The sequence below is a fragment of the Branchiostoma floridae genome, chromosome 19, assembly GCF_000003815.2.
Source record: "Branchiostoma floridae strain S238N-H82 chromosome 19, Bfl_VNyyK, whole genome shotgun sequence".
In the NCBI taxonomy this organism is placed as follows: Eukaryota; Metazoa; Chordata; class Leptocardii; order Amphioxiformes; family Branchiostomatidae; genus Branchiostoma; species Branchiostoma floridae.
Window position 1 is genome coordinate 56,660 of NC_049997.1, and position 14,482 is coordinate 71,141.

General features: G+C 40.3%; 1 protein-coding gene and 1 long non-coding RNA gene across 2 annotated transcripts; both read left to right on the plus strand.

Annotated features, from left to right (window-relative positions):
- The first annotated feature begins 495 nt into the window (after positions 1-495).
- Positions 496-1,716, plus strand: LOC118406446. The gene is made up of 2 exons (XR_004830040.1): positions 496-975; positions 1,416-1,716. It is a non-coding gene; the product is annotated as an uncharacterized LOC118406446 (long non-coding RNA).
- Positions 1,717-2,544: 828 nt separating this feature from the next.
- On the plus strand, positions 2,545-14,286 carry LOC118407028 (kielin/chordin-like protein). The gene is made up of 17 exons (XM_035807444.1): positions 2,545-2,643; positions 3,587-3,680; positions 4,092-4,265; positions 5,572-5,654; positions 6,246-6,339; positions 7,278-7,357; positions 7,787-7,880; positions 8,292-8,374; positions 8,763-8,856; positions 9,581-9,666; positions 10,223-10,393; positions 10,884-10,977; positions 11,331-11,413; positions 12,289-12,385; positions 12,791-12,876; positions 13,327-13,420; positions 14,180-14,286. The coding sequence occupies exons 1-17, from the start codon at positions 2,545-2,547 to the stop codon at positions 14,284-14,286; spliced, it is 1,713 nt and encodes a 570-aa protein (XP_035663337.1).
- Positions 14,287-14,482: the final 196 nt, after the last annotated feature.

Genomic DNA, 14,482 nt, shown 5'->3' on the forward strand with positions numbered 1-14,482 from the left:
TGGCAAGGGGGATGGGGAATGACAAAGGTTCCCGCTCTGGCTCTTGCCAAAATTGGTAAGAGGGAGCCTGGTGGATGCCTGTGAATGAAGTACTTGGCGCCAGCTTCCGGCCCTTGCCACACGGCACATTCAGTGGTGGCAAGGAGGATGGGGAATGACAAAGGTTCCCGCTCTGGCTCTTGCCAAAATTGGTAAGAGGGAGCCTGGTGGATGCCTGTGAATGAAGTACTTGGCGCCAGCTTCCGGCCCTTGCCACACGGCACATTCAGTGGTGGCAAGGGGGATGGGGAATGACAAAGGTTCCCGCTCTGGCTCTTGCCAAAATTGGTAAGAGGGAGCCTGGTGGATGCCTGTGAATGAAGTACTTGGCGCCAGCTTCCGGCCCTTGCCACACAGCATATTCAGTGGTGGCAAGGGGGATGGGGAATGACAAAGGTTCCCGCTCTGGCTCTTGCCAAAACTGGTAAGAGGGAGCCTGGTGGATGCCTGTGAATGAAATATTTGTTGCCAGCTTCCGGCCCTTGCCACACGGCACATTCAGTGGTGGCAAGGGGGATGGGGAATGACAAAGGTTCCCGCTCCGGCTCTTGCCAAAGGACAAGAGGGAGCCTGGTGGAGGCTCAGTGATTGGGAGCCATGTGGATTTATGAATCATTTTTGTTAATATTAATTCATCCTTTGGACTTGTTTTTAGAATTTGTGTAGATGTTATACCAAATGTCACTGGTTTGACTTCTATATGATGGCTTTAATTTCATTCATGTCAATCCTTTTTGATCCTGTCAGTTGTACCTTTTCATTTGCAAGTACAAGTTGTGTATATGTATTTATTATACCTCTGTTGCAATATTCCTTTATCATTCAAAAGCATTGTGCATTAACATTTTGAAGTGTCCACAAATGTGTAAAACAAAGATTGACATGTCTCTGTTTTTTTTTCAGCAGTAAGAACATTGTGCTCATGACACACAGCAGGTAGGGCCTGTTTTCTTGTCGCTAGACTTGCATGTACATGTAGGTGTAGACTGTAGAGACAGGTGCAGAATTGGGATCGAAGAGAAGATTTATGTGTAACACAAACACATTGTTATCTTCTGGCAACAATATGTATACTTTCCAAATCAATGGTATAATTATTTCATCAAATATTTGATTGATGTCTGCCTTGAAATGCCAAATCTCACTCTCCTGTTTGCATTGTTAAGATGTGACCTCTAGAGAAGAAAACAATTGGTCCATGAGAAGCTGTATTTGGAGGAGGCACACAGATTTTGTCCCAGGCAGCAACAGATTGATGGAAGATTGCAAATAGTTGTGGAAATGTGTACTGTTTCCAAATCTGCCTATAGTTTGATATTTCTGCTTTGCATTGAAATTCTAACCTCCCTGTTTCTGTCCTCCATACCCCTCTACAGAAGAGAAGCAGAGCTTGGCCTTTGACTGTATGTGGAAGAAGCAGACTGACTTGATTCCAACCAGCCAGAAAAGGACACGTAGATATTGATCGCAACCGATTCTGAAAAGATATATTTTGACGGAATTGTAATTTTCTGCGAATAAGATCTAGTATGTAGTTTGCTATTTTTCCAGATTAACTTTTAACAATGTAAAAACTTAAGCTCAAATTACATTGTATTTACATTAAGTCAATCAGATTGTGAGAGCAGACAAGTGTAAAATTGCAATTTTGTGAAAGTAAAACTGTAAAAATTGAAAGTTTTTTTTTTCATTCTTACTGTTTGCTGTCTGTGTGTGTGTATGTGTGTGTGTTTGTAAGAGAGAGAAGAGATAATCATTCTGAACTTCATCCCACTTGCTATCCAACATGCCATCACCATTTTTTTTAATACAAGAAGACCAGAGACTTCATCATTGTCAAGACATGAATACCAAAATTGCAAAGGCCCTGGAGGTATATATCACAGGCATTTCCATACAAAATTTTGTTCCAATACCATGGCAATACAGAGGGGCCAAAAATGATACTAAAAATGGCCAAAAATTAATCCTCTTGAAGTGATGTATGCCAAAAATGTTTCGTTCTACCGTGCATATGTCGAGGGCACCCTTATACCAAATTCCATGTTATTCTGTTGTAATACCAGACCACAGATATCTCCATTTTGGAATGTTGATTTTTTTCCATATGTGTGATTGTGGAAGAACATTGTTGCATCGGCAGAGGGGCGGAGTGAAAATGGTGCATTTGCTCATAAGTAAATGTCGGCCTTTCTTGTCGTTCATTTCGAGAAGTTACTGTTAGAATGTTCGATTTCCGCACAGGGGTGATTTGGAACAGTTCAATTTTGCATGGGAACGGGTATGGCTGAAATATGCTGTATTTGCTCTGAAGCAAATGTCGGCCTTTCTAGTAACATCAGGCAGTGTGTACATAGTTTTCCCCATAGCTTTACTGCCACAATGCACCAGATCTATTTGCTATAGGATGTATAGAATTCAAAATTTGTTTCTTGTATATTAAAGTTTTGAATAAAAGTTGCTTGGGTGATTGCACCGCTTCAATTAATAACTAATATAGACATTATGTGTCATCTTACCTGTCCTGTTTCAGAGTTGAACTGTGGAGACCACAATAATGGTGACAGATGGCAGCAAGACCCCTGCACCACCTGTACATGTCTGGTAAGCTTAGTGTCATTAACATAGGGTCTGAGTATAGATAATTGTTAACCAGAAGTTTATATGCAAAGTCATGCCAGAAGGCTAATTGCAGCAACATTCTCAAGGGAAACAAAATACAATGTGGTACATAGTAGTACTGTCTATTCAGCTGAAGTTGCATCTTATTATTGGATTTGACTTCTTCTTAGAAGGCAGTGGTTAATGAACTGTCCCACACCCTGCAAAATAAGTGGGTTTTGTGACTTCAGTAAAAATGTAGTCTTTTGGCGATGTCCTATTATCTAATAATGTCCTATTATTTAATAATTATTAAATGATTATTATTTTAAAATGTAGTCTTTTGGCGATGTCCTATTATATAGCAGCATTAACAGTAACAACCTATTGTCAATACCATCAAATGGCAGTCATCATTATCACCATCGTCAGCTTCGTCGCATGTCAGTAGTGGTATAAATGTGCCTAATGGTTGTTCAGCACCAAGGACAGGAGCAACATAGTGTAAATGTCATTCAGTAACAATTACAGTTGTTAAGGTTATCATTCAGCACCAAGGACAGGGATGACAAAGTATTCATCATTGAATAATGCCAACAGATCTTTGGGTTAGCATTTAGTACCAAGGACAGGAGTGACAAAGTGTTAATGTCATTCAATAATCGATTGATACTAGCAGTTGTTTTAGGAAGATTTTATTCAGCACCAAGGATAGGGCCAACACAGTGTAAACTTTGGTTGCATGTTGACACAAAATAAGAGGTTGCTATGACCACTTCCTAAAGCTGCCTTAGAGATGGGAGAAATGATATGTTTTGTTTATGATATAAATGACAGATAACACAGATAACTACACAAATGTGAATCTGATACTTGTATGTGAATTTAATAAGATATTTTCCTGATTCATTATCTTATATGTTATTTTGATATTTGTTTACTTTAGTCAGGTGTAGAGGACTGTGTGACCCAAAGGTGCCCTCCTGCTCCATGTCAGTATCCCAGAATTCCTGCTGGCAGGTGCTGCCCAGAGTGCAAAGGTCAGGGTCATCATTGACTCTCTTGATGTCTAGTCTATAAATTTAAGAAAAAAACAGCTGTTCAGAGATCCTTCTTATGTCCTTGAAAACTAATCTATGCCTGCATTTTTTACCAATAGTCACTTTTTTCTTGTTACTCAATTTTGTTTAGTAGAGTTTTTCGGTTGGATTTAGGGAGTTTCCTCCAGTTGGAACTACTAGTCATCAGAGTTTTCTTTCAGCTTTTTAGTGGATTTTCCAGTGATCTTTGATCTATAATTGTTCAATTGGGGTGGTGTTCCCTTCCAAAAATAATTTTTATCAGGTTTGTAGATAATAGAATATAGGAGAATTTGTTCTCACTTTTCTTACGTTTTGATATCAATCTGACACCTTCGTCTTGATGACTTCTTGTTCGATCCTGTACCCCAGGTTGTGAGTATGAGGGCAGGAAACTGAGGAATGGGCAGATCTTTGATGCCGACAGATGCACCAGCTGCACCTGTCTGAGGGGGCAGGTGGAGTGCCGCAGGAGGGAATGTCCTGTCCTGCTGTGCCAGGAACAGTACACACCCCCTGGGGATTGCTGCCCACGCTGTGAAGGAGGTTGGTACAACATTACAATATACATATGTTACTAGATGTAAATTATAAAGATGCAAGCTGTTAATAAGTCATTCTCAAGCTTATCTATAATCAAGAATTTGCCCCAGAATCATGTTGGATTAAAGTTGGAACGAGTGCAATACCATGCAGGACGCATCACATTTAGTGGATCTAGAGATTGATCCTCAGCCTTGTTATGCCAAAGACTTCTGAAAATGGTATTTGGGAAAGAGTATGGCAGTTAAACACACACTGTGGACCAGTCCCCTGTTATAGTGATCCCACAAAGCTCTGTGTCTCTTAAAACTTATAACACTGCAGAGGCGGCGGCACCAAATTTCGTTTGGGGGGGCAAACTTTTACTGACTGAATTTTGCAACACCAGTAGCGCCGAAGGCACTACCCGTCGCGCCAGAGGCGCGACCATCCTAGGGGGGTCAGGGGGCATGCTCCCCCGGGAAAATTTGAAATCTTGACCCTCCAAAACGCCATTTCCTGCGTTTTGACGGGCAAATTTTGCTGCCAGACTGAGCTAACTTCTATGACAATTCTGTTAGAAAGACACATGGTTTTAGCGAGGGCGATGCCCCCAAAATATATTCACGATTTTGAGTGTCGAAGGTGCATTAGCTGTCGCAAGGTTGGTCTGGGGAAATCTTAAAATCTGCATCCTCTGAAACGCCATTTTATGTATTTTGAGGGACAAATTTTGCTGAGGGACTATGCTAAATCTAATGCCATTTTTGTGAATGAAAGATATGTTTGAGGGCGATTACCACGCCTCAACAAATTTTTACCATGTCGTTGTGAGTCATCGCTAGGGAGGTCCGGAGAAAATTTTGAAATCTTGACCGCATAAAACGTCATTTCCTGCATTTGAGGCCCACATTCTGCTTGTAAACTAAGCTAAGTACGATAGTAAAATTTCTATTAATTTAAAAGGTTTTTGAGAGCGACGCTCCGGCAACATATGGTCCTGCGCCGACATGGCCGAAGACGCGAGCCGTCACAAGGGAACACTGACGAAATTTTGAAATCGGGACTCTCTGAAACGTCATTTCTTGCGTTTTCAGGCGTAAATTTTGCCGTTAGACTAGCTTGATTTAATGAAATTTCCATCATCAAAAAAATACACAAGGTTTCAGCTTGATTTTCTGGGGGGGGGCGACGCCCCCCCAACATATTTTTCGGGGGGGCAGCCGCCCCCCCTGCCCCCCCGGTGCCGCCGCCACTGCACTGTTAGATCCTTTATGAAAAAGCCAATAGAGGAAGGCATAACAAACAGTTTTGTCAATTTCTGATTCAGGTTGTGAGTATGAGATGATGACATTTGACGACGGCACCTACTTCACACCCATGTCCAACCCCTGCCTCAACTGTTCCTGTCTGGTAAAGCAATTCTTTTTCTTCTGCACTGGTAGTTCTTTGTTTAACTTCTTGACAGCTACAGTTACATTACTGACTTCCATCTTCTGTAGTGACAGCTAGTGTGGTTATACCCCTGTCACATTATCCATGATCTTCGGTCGTATCGATGGAATGTCGGCTATATTTAAGATAAGGGGGTTGCGCATTTTTTCCACCTGAAAACCGTCCCTGTCACATAAGCCAGACTTTGTACCTTGCACAATTGTTGTGCAATAAAGTTATAAGCGAATCTCGGCCGATTGATTTTCACAAAATGTGACAGGAGCCAGCGGTCACTACAGAGGATGGTATTTAAAGGCCCAAAGTTAAGTACATACTGGAATATTATCTTCATAGTTTAATGTTAGGAATGTCTATTTCAATTGAGCTTCTTTTTCACTGTAAACCAAAGCTCCTGGGAGACTACAATGGCCTGCTTGCTCCAAAACAGTCTCCTTGCCAGTAACAAAAGGGACTGGAAGAAACTTACAGTTGCCTGCATAGTAGGAAATTGATGATGATGAAGTAGTCAAACTTGAAACTCATGTTAGATGTATACATTTTTCCTGATAGCAAGGCCTGGTGAGATGTAACCCCGTCCCCTGCCCTCCGGCTCCATGTGCTAACCCTGTCAAGCCTCTGGGAAGGTGCTGCCCCATCTGTCCTGGTAAGACTTTGAAATATACTTAAAAGTTTATGAACTAAAGGTGATTCTGAACGATGCATCAATTTCTTGTTTAAGTGTCCTTCATTGTAACATACATAGACATGGATTACTCTTTAATCATTTCCTACATTTGTATGTCCTGCAAAGTGTTCTGTCTTGTATATGTGTATCTGTGTGTTGTACATTTAGATCCAATTGTGACTGTTGCTTGTTATGTGTGTTTAAGGCTCCTACAGTGTGGTCTTTCCTTTGTGTCCATGTCATGGCAGGGACAGGTACATGTCTATCAATTCTCAGTGCTATTACGTCCTGTTGGAAGAAAATCCTCTCCCTCTCTCAATGCCTCAGTGTATTTTCTGTTGTCTAACATGTACTTTATTCACAATTCCATTGTTTCTAATATATAGTTGCTGTAATTATTAACTCTCTTTTTCCAACCAACTTGGCTGTACTTAAGCTGACTGCTGCGTAACACTGTGTCAGGGATGCCAGCAGCAGTATAATCAAATACTACTATAATGATGATCACTACAACTAACGTTAACTGTATGTAATCTGTCAGTTTTACATGTAAACTGAGCTAGTTTTGGTACCTAACAATTAGGTTTAATTTGATTATCCTTCTTTTAAGAAAATGAAAAAATGTCTTTAAGAAAATGGAAAAAAGTCTTTCCTTTAGGCTATTTAATGCCATTTGCTTCATCAAAGTAGGTTAGACATTCAGGTAATAAGATACACCATAAAGTAGTTTCTCAAGCATCTGGATATGGTTTTGGAAACGGTCAGTGTCACTGATGAAAACTACTGGATAGTAGTTGAAACGTCTGACCATTTCCATAACCATATCCAGTTGCTTGAGTAACAACTTTTTGGCGTGTCATTTGCTTCATTGCTGATATTTTCTGACACTGACAATACTAACGTTACCATGTCACCAGCCTGCACCCACGACGGTGCAGCATACAGTGAGGGACAGACATGGAGAACACCAGACAACTGTCAGGAGTGCAGCTGCAGGGTATGGCACTACAGAATTTTTTTGTGTGATTTTATTTTTTTTATCTATTGGTTTGACAGCTGCATAATATGATGGCATGGCAAGACTCTAAAAAAAGGTACTAGTATTTGGAGCAAACCCCCCTTTTTGTAACAGTCTTTAAACCTAAGAGATTACTAGCTTGAGACTCCTATGTTCAGTACATCCAACAGCTCTTGGTAGACTACAGTGGTCAGCTTTCTCCAAAACAGATTAGTCATCTTGCTGGCAACAGAAGGGACTGAAAGAAACTATAGATTTACATGTAACAATTGCCTGCGCAGCAACTGAATGATGACAACGTTGACTAGCTTGTCAATTCCATAGGCTAAGGGAGTTTAGCTGAGCAGCTGTTCAGGTCTTTTGGTGGTCCAAGTCCTGTCTCAATTGTAACATGACTTTTCCCCACAGGGTGGTAGTGTGAACTGTGCAAACCTGCAGGTGTGCAGACAAAACTGTCCACATGGAGTCAGGACACCTGGCACCTGCTGTTCACCTTGTACAGGTAAGACAGCCAGGTGCTTACACTGTGTTTACCTGTACCAAATGGCTTAAACCATAGACTAGCATTACTTCTTATGTTAGGCTATTTTTGCCCATTCTCCAATGCATATTTTCTCAAAAGATGAGCACTATAGCAATTCAACACAAGAGTTTGGAAATTTGATTTCAGTTAATCATATCTCTGTGAATACTTGAAAGCTTCAGTCTTAATTTCCCTTTACAATGATATTCGGCTTGTTTTGATCTTACACTCATGGGTTGAGCACCCAGGGACACTTACGTGAGTAGGCCACGAAAAAATATTAAATTCCTCAACTTTTTGTGCTGATTGTAGTATCAGCAAATATCATACATAATAATCATACAACAGTAAAAAAAGTCAAAAGCCATAACTCCTTTTCATACCTTATAGATTGCTTCTATGAAGGCCAGTCCATCAGGAATGGGATGACATTTGTGGCACAGGGAGACCTCTGTAACCAGTGCAGATGCTCTGTAAGTATGCCAGTTTGGTGTTTCCGAAGTAGTGTTGGAAGACTTGATTTGTGCTCTTGTGATTTTTTTTAATGTTGATTCCAAACTCATGAGAGAATAAAATTATCCTGACTGACAATCACAATAATTGATTTATCCAATGATAGTATGACAATTATTTTTTTATTTGCATTTTACATTTTGATGAGGGTGGCTGATGCTTTAGAATCGGTCCTCACTCACTGATGATTATCAATCAGATTAAGCATGTATCTGAAATTAGATGTGATGAATAAGATAGATACTAGATAGATGAAGAAAAGTAACTACATGTACATGTACATGTATATCTGTGTATATATTTGTGTCATGTTGGAAGACCTATACATTTTGTTTTACCTGCCCCCAGTATGGAGTTGTCCAGTGTGTTCGTGAGCAGTGCCAGCCTGTCAATTGTGTGGATGTAGAAGTGCCCCCTGGCAGCTGCTGCCCTGTCTGCAGAGGTAGGAAAGTTGAAATCTTTGCTTTCTCTTTGTCCTTACATTCTCCCTCCTTCCTTAACCCTGTAACATCATCATCATCAGTCGACGTGATCAAACATGTTCACACATGTTTACACACGACGGGGTTATACCGCCCCTTACGGGGTGACATACCCTTTCGTATGGCTAATTACAAGACGGGGATGCGCCAGGTCTCCCGTCCGGGTGAATGATGTAATTCACCATGTGGCTGATACGAGACAGAGGTTCGCCAAGCCTCCATCTGGGTGATTTGAAGTGAATCACCAACTCCCGACAGAAGGATTTGCACCAATGCACGCCGCACCATCGCACGTGTGGGGGTTCTTTAACGTGCATGGGGTATGGCTCTCCCCATACACGGGACCTCCATTTAACGTCCTATCTGAGGGACGACTCATTTTTCACTTGAGTAAAGTGAGGACAGTCGTGTAAAGTGCCTTTCCCAAGGGCACAAGACCGGCAACACAGCAGGCGGATTCGAACCGGCAACCTCTCGGTCACGGGCCGAATACACTACCACTGTGCTATGCGGCCCCACACTGTAACAGTGATTTACATTTTGCATTGATTTCAGGTGTCTCTCTTAGAAGCAATTTCTCCAGATCTGTAGAATAATTGGCAAGCAACATGTGTCTAGATTTGATAATGAAAAATTATAGTTATAACAGAAAGTACCATTCTATCTTTGACTTGTTTTCCCCAGGTTGTGTGGACAGTTATGGTCAGCGTCACGTGTCTGGAGCCCAGTTCAGGTCACCCGAGGACAGATGTCAACTTTGCACCTGTACAGTAAGTGATTTCGCCATTAAAGAACAAAATTTACATTACAACATGTATAGCCAAGACAAATGATACTTTCACAAATGCTTGTGTATAGCTCAGTTAGTAGGTTGACTTTGGTAAGAGGAAATTGAATTTTTTAAAGTTACTGTTCAGTAGCAGTCTTCATAACAATTGTATGAACTCAGAGGCTACTTTTGTAAAGGTGCTCTCATCATGCATGTAATGTCTAAATGGATAAAGGATAAATTCTTTGTACACAACCAGTGGGTACTTACATGGCTTACGTTTCGATGTCTCTCAGACACCTTCGTCAGAGCTTCTAACTGGAGTTCTGCTTCTCACCGCTATACCGGTATGTAGCAGATGTAGGCCCCACTGGTTGTGTACAAAGAATTTCTCCTTTATCCTATATTCTACCAACCTGATGAAACTATTTTCGGAATGTCTAAATGATTTTTGATATTGTGTGAGAAGTTGATTCAGAACATTTCTGGATTGTATCATTTTAGTTACATTCTACTGATTGCAGAAAGTTCCCTGAATTCCCATGTTCTATTTCCAGGAGGGTTCTATAGTTTGCAGACGTGAGGCCTGCCAGGTGCGGTGTGATAACCCAGTCCAGCGGCCGGGTCAGTGCTGTGCCTCGTGTGACGGGTGTACGTACCAGGGGGTGGAGTACAGGAACGGTGCTACTGTGGACAAACAGGACCCATGCACACGCTGTATCTGTCAGGTAGCCCATTGTCATGTTCATTGTTCTATGAACTTTCAATCAAACAGAACAACTCTTTAGCTAGATATACACAAAATGTAGCTAATAAACTGCTACTGACTCAGAGATTCTTTATTGACACGAAAAACTGCAGGAACTTTCTCAAAAGTCTTATAAGACTATACATGTACATGAAAACAAGTGGATTTGAATTAATTGACCTACGTACAAGCATATAAAACATGATTTGTGAAATATATTACAAGTTTTAACTAGCAGGCTAGAGCCTTTAGCTTCTTGTGCTGTATTTTCTTCAAGTCTGAAAGATGACTGCACTTACACATTGTAGGTGTGTTGTTGGCAGCTAACAAAGACACTGATTCAGGTCCTTGTCAAAAGCTTCACATGATTTGTTCATGCAAACCATGTCATTAATGTTGAAGTTGGCTCCAGTTGTACATGTATATCAACCAAAATGTTTTCATTTTCATCATGGTGCCTTGTTTTCCAGAATGGAGATATCATTTGCAACACTGTAAGATGTGCTGCTACACCGTGTGCCAATCCCATAGTTCCACCTGGGGAATGCTGCCCTGTGTGTGGAGGTAAGTTCAAATCAATCAATCATTCAAATCAATAACCTGATTATATGAACTGTATATACTTTGTCTGCCCCTTGCTTCTTCCCTCATGACCTCAATGAAAAGCGGCCTGCAGGCTGATTTAAGCTTTTATGAATAAACAAAGGTTCAAACAAACACACAAACAAACCTGTACTTAACCCCTGCAGGGCCCTCTCTGCCTGCTACTCTGTCCAGGGGTCCATGGGCTGGGGGTGTTTTCTATGCAGTGATAATGTTTTTTTCATTTTTGTCAAACTTTCTGAATTGTCTTGTGATTATATGAAATTGTCATGATCGTAATGTGCTCTTTTGACCTATTTCTCCATCCTCCACAGAATGTACGTACGATGGACAGACCTACCCCTCAGGAGAAACCTTTGTCGCTCCCCGCAACCCCTGCTTAAGATGCACTTGTAGGGTGAGTCAATGATATTTCATGATAATCATTATGAATAATTGTTGCATGGTAATAGTAAAAAGATCAGTTTGTGTGTGTAAAAGTTAGCTCTCAAAATTAGAAAACAGTATGATAAATAGTCCAATAATATTACTTATTGGTTACAGTAGAAGCAAATCAATTTCACAATTGATCACCACACACTTCTGTTGCACAAAATCCCAAACAGCTGGATAAGTGCACATTGTTACACCACCAAAATTATTGCACAAAATACACTGGCAAATGGGGCGTGTAATTAAAAGTCTTCTACTGTATCTATTGGTTTTGTTAAGTGAAAATAGGTATATTTTCTGTTGTAATACTTGACTAACATCGAGCAGATTAAAATGGAACTGAGCAGAGCACTTTGGACTAATGCTTGTAGCCTTTCCCAGACTACACCTATATATCAGATATTTTGTGAAAATGTATATTGAAAAGTAATTAATAGAATGCAATTAGATGTCTCCAGGAACAAAGTCAATTCTGGAGAATTCTGCAGAATTCTGGGAACTGAGCCAGAATTCTGGAGAATTCTGGAACATGAGCCAGAATTCCGCAGAATTCTGGGAACTGAGCCAGAATTCTGGAGAATTCTGGGAACCTGAGCCAGAATTCTGCAGAATTCTGGAAACCTTAGCCAGAATTCTGGAGAATTCTGGGAACCTTAGCCAGAATTCTGGGAACCTTTGTTCCTGGAGACATCTAATTGCATTCTACATATTAATTACCGTTCAATATACATTTTCACAAAATATCTGATATATAGGTGTAGTCTGTGAAAGGCTACAAGCATTAGTCCAAAGTGCTCTGCTCAGTCCCATTTTAATCTGCTCGATGTTTTGTATGTTTAGCGAGGTGAGCTTGATTGTGACCGGCTGGACCTGGAGTGCCGTCCCCAGTGTACCAGCCCCGGCAGGCTGCCTGATGTCTGCTGTCCTGTCTGTGACAGTGAGTTTCTTTTCTCTGGTTTGCTTGACCTATTAATAGCTTTTAAATGATTTTATGCTGTTGATATATGTTGTTTTAGATTTTTATATGGGTTCAAATTGTCTCTTGAATAAGCTTTGCAATCAGAGAGTGATTTTTTCATTACCTGTTAAAACAAGGTATTCTCTTGTCTTGGTGTGTATCTTAAGTTATTTAGGTATTGCAGAGTATGATGTGAGGCACTAGATGATATAACTGTAGACTGGTAGGATTGTAGGAATGACTTGGCCCTGGTCTGGCAGGATAATTCTTAGATAGAATTAGTGAAAAATTCAGTGGTGATCAAAACAATTGACAAAACTCTGAATATTGCAGCAGGGTTGTAAGATTTTTGTTTTCTAATTGTAATTGCTCAACTTTTCACAGTTTGTGAGTATGAGAGAAGAAACTACAGAAACGGTGCAAGGTTCAGGCCCCCTGGAGCTGATGTCTGTACGGAGTGCAGCTGTCTGGTGAGTAGCTCTACCAGCAATGTTGCCTTATGTTTTACAGATTTTCATATATCAAGAGCTACAAAATGTAGATTTAGAACATTCAAAGCTATCATCATGTCATTCTTGAAGAAAACATAAGCACTATTTGCTCTGGAGTGTACTTCTTGTTCATGTTGTGGAATTTTTGCTTATTAAGTAATGGCAATGCACGATTCAGCACCAAGGACAGGGCAAAGTTGCATATTTGTGTGCAAAATTCTAAAATAAGAAATAGAATAGTGATGAGGCTTGGTGAACCATTCACTTATGTTGTAGGTTGTCCTTTTCATTTAAAATATGTCTGTTGTAACACTGTGTCTTGTTTTTTTTTTAACACTGATTTTACTACTTGAGCTAAACTTACACATCAGGCACTACGGATCCATAGGGAAGTGAAAAGTTTTATGTAATTGTATTATCTATTTCCAGAACGGGAATGTGCGCTGCAGTGTGATTGAGTGTCAGCCTGTCAACTGTGCCAACCCCACCACTAAACCTGACGAGTGCTGCCCTGCCTGCCAAGGTAACAATCACCCCAGGGTTGAACAAGTTTTCTAAAATCCACTTGTCCTATCGGGCAAGCACATAAAAAATGTACTTGCCCGAACCAATTTTTCACTTGCCCAAAATCCAAATGTCACTGTTACTAGTATATGCATTTTCACTTCCAGCAATGGAATTCTCTGTAGACAATTGCTTGATGTCATGACTGTAAAAAGTAACAAGTATATCAAAATTGCACTAAAATCAATGGAAAAATCTTACTTGCCCGATCGGACAAGTGGGGTAGGACATGCACTTGCCCGATCAGCACTTTCACTTGCCCTGGACAATAGGGCTAGTGGACTTGTTTATCCCTGCACCCCAGTCTCTCTTCTGTTGTACAGTTTAGAATTCTTTCCTATGCATTGATGTTGTTGGATCTTATCCCTTTTTCAGGGGAAAGGAGAAGAATATTAATACAGCCATTATGTTTCAAGATTATAACTAACAAAGGAGTATGGATCAATTTCTAAGATATATCATCTGTGCATGTCTGGAGAAGTTTCACATTAATTTTGGACATATTTAACCTTTGGGCTGACTTTGAAAATTCTATCGTTAACATTTAAAATGCAAAACCTTCTTCTTTTTTAGGGTAGAGAAGATGAATAGTAACAGGGCCAAGCAAATAAAGAGGAGACTAGTTTTGAAACTAGAGATGTGTATGTGTCAAGAGTATTTATATATTAACTATTGTTAATCTTTGGATTAATTTTGGATGTTCTTGCTGTTGTTGCAGCTTGTTTTGTTAATGGCCGTGAGTACGCAGAGGGCCAGACTTTCCGTTCGCCCAATGATCCGTGTGCAGACTGTGTCTGTACGGTGAGTTATGAATTTTTCCTCTGATGAATTGTTTTATGTACCTGTATACAGATATTATGTAAGTCACATTAGTAGGCATGTAAGCAAAGTAAGCTTTCATCCAGACATTTGTATTCCTTGAGAAAGTGTGCTAGAAAAAGAGATGAAAGATTGATACATATAGCTTTGCTTGTTAAAGATTCATGTACAATGTTGTTCACCCACATTTTCATGTACATGA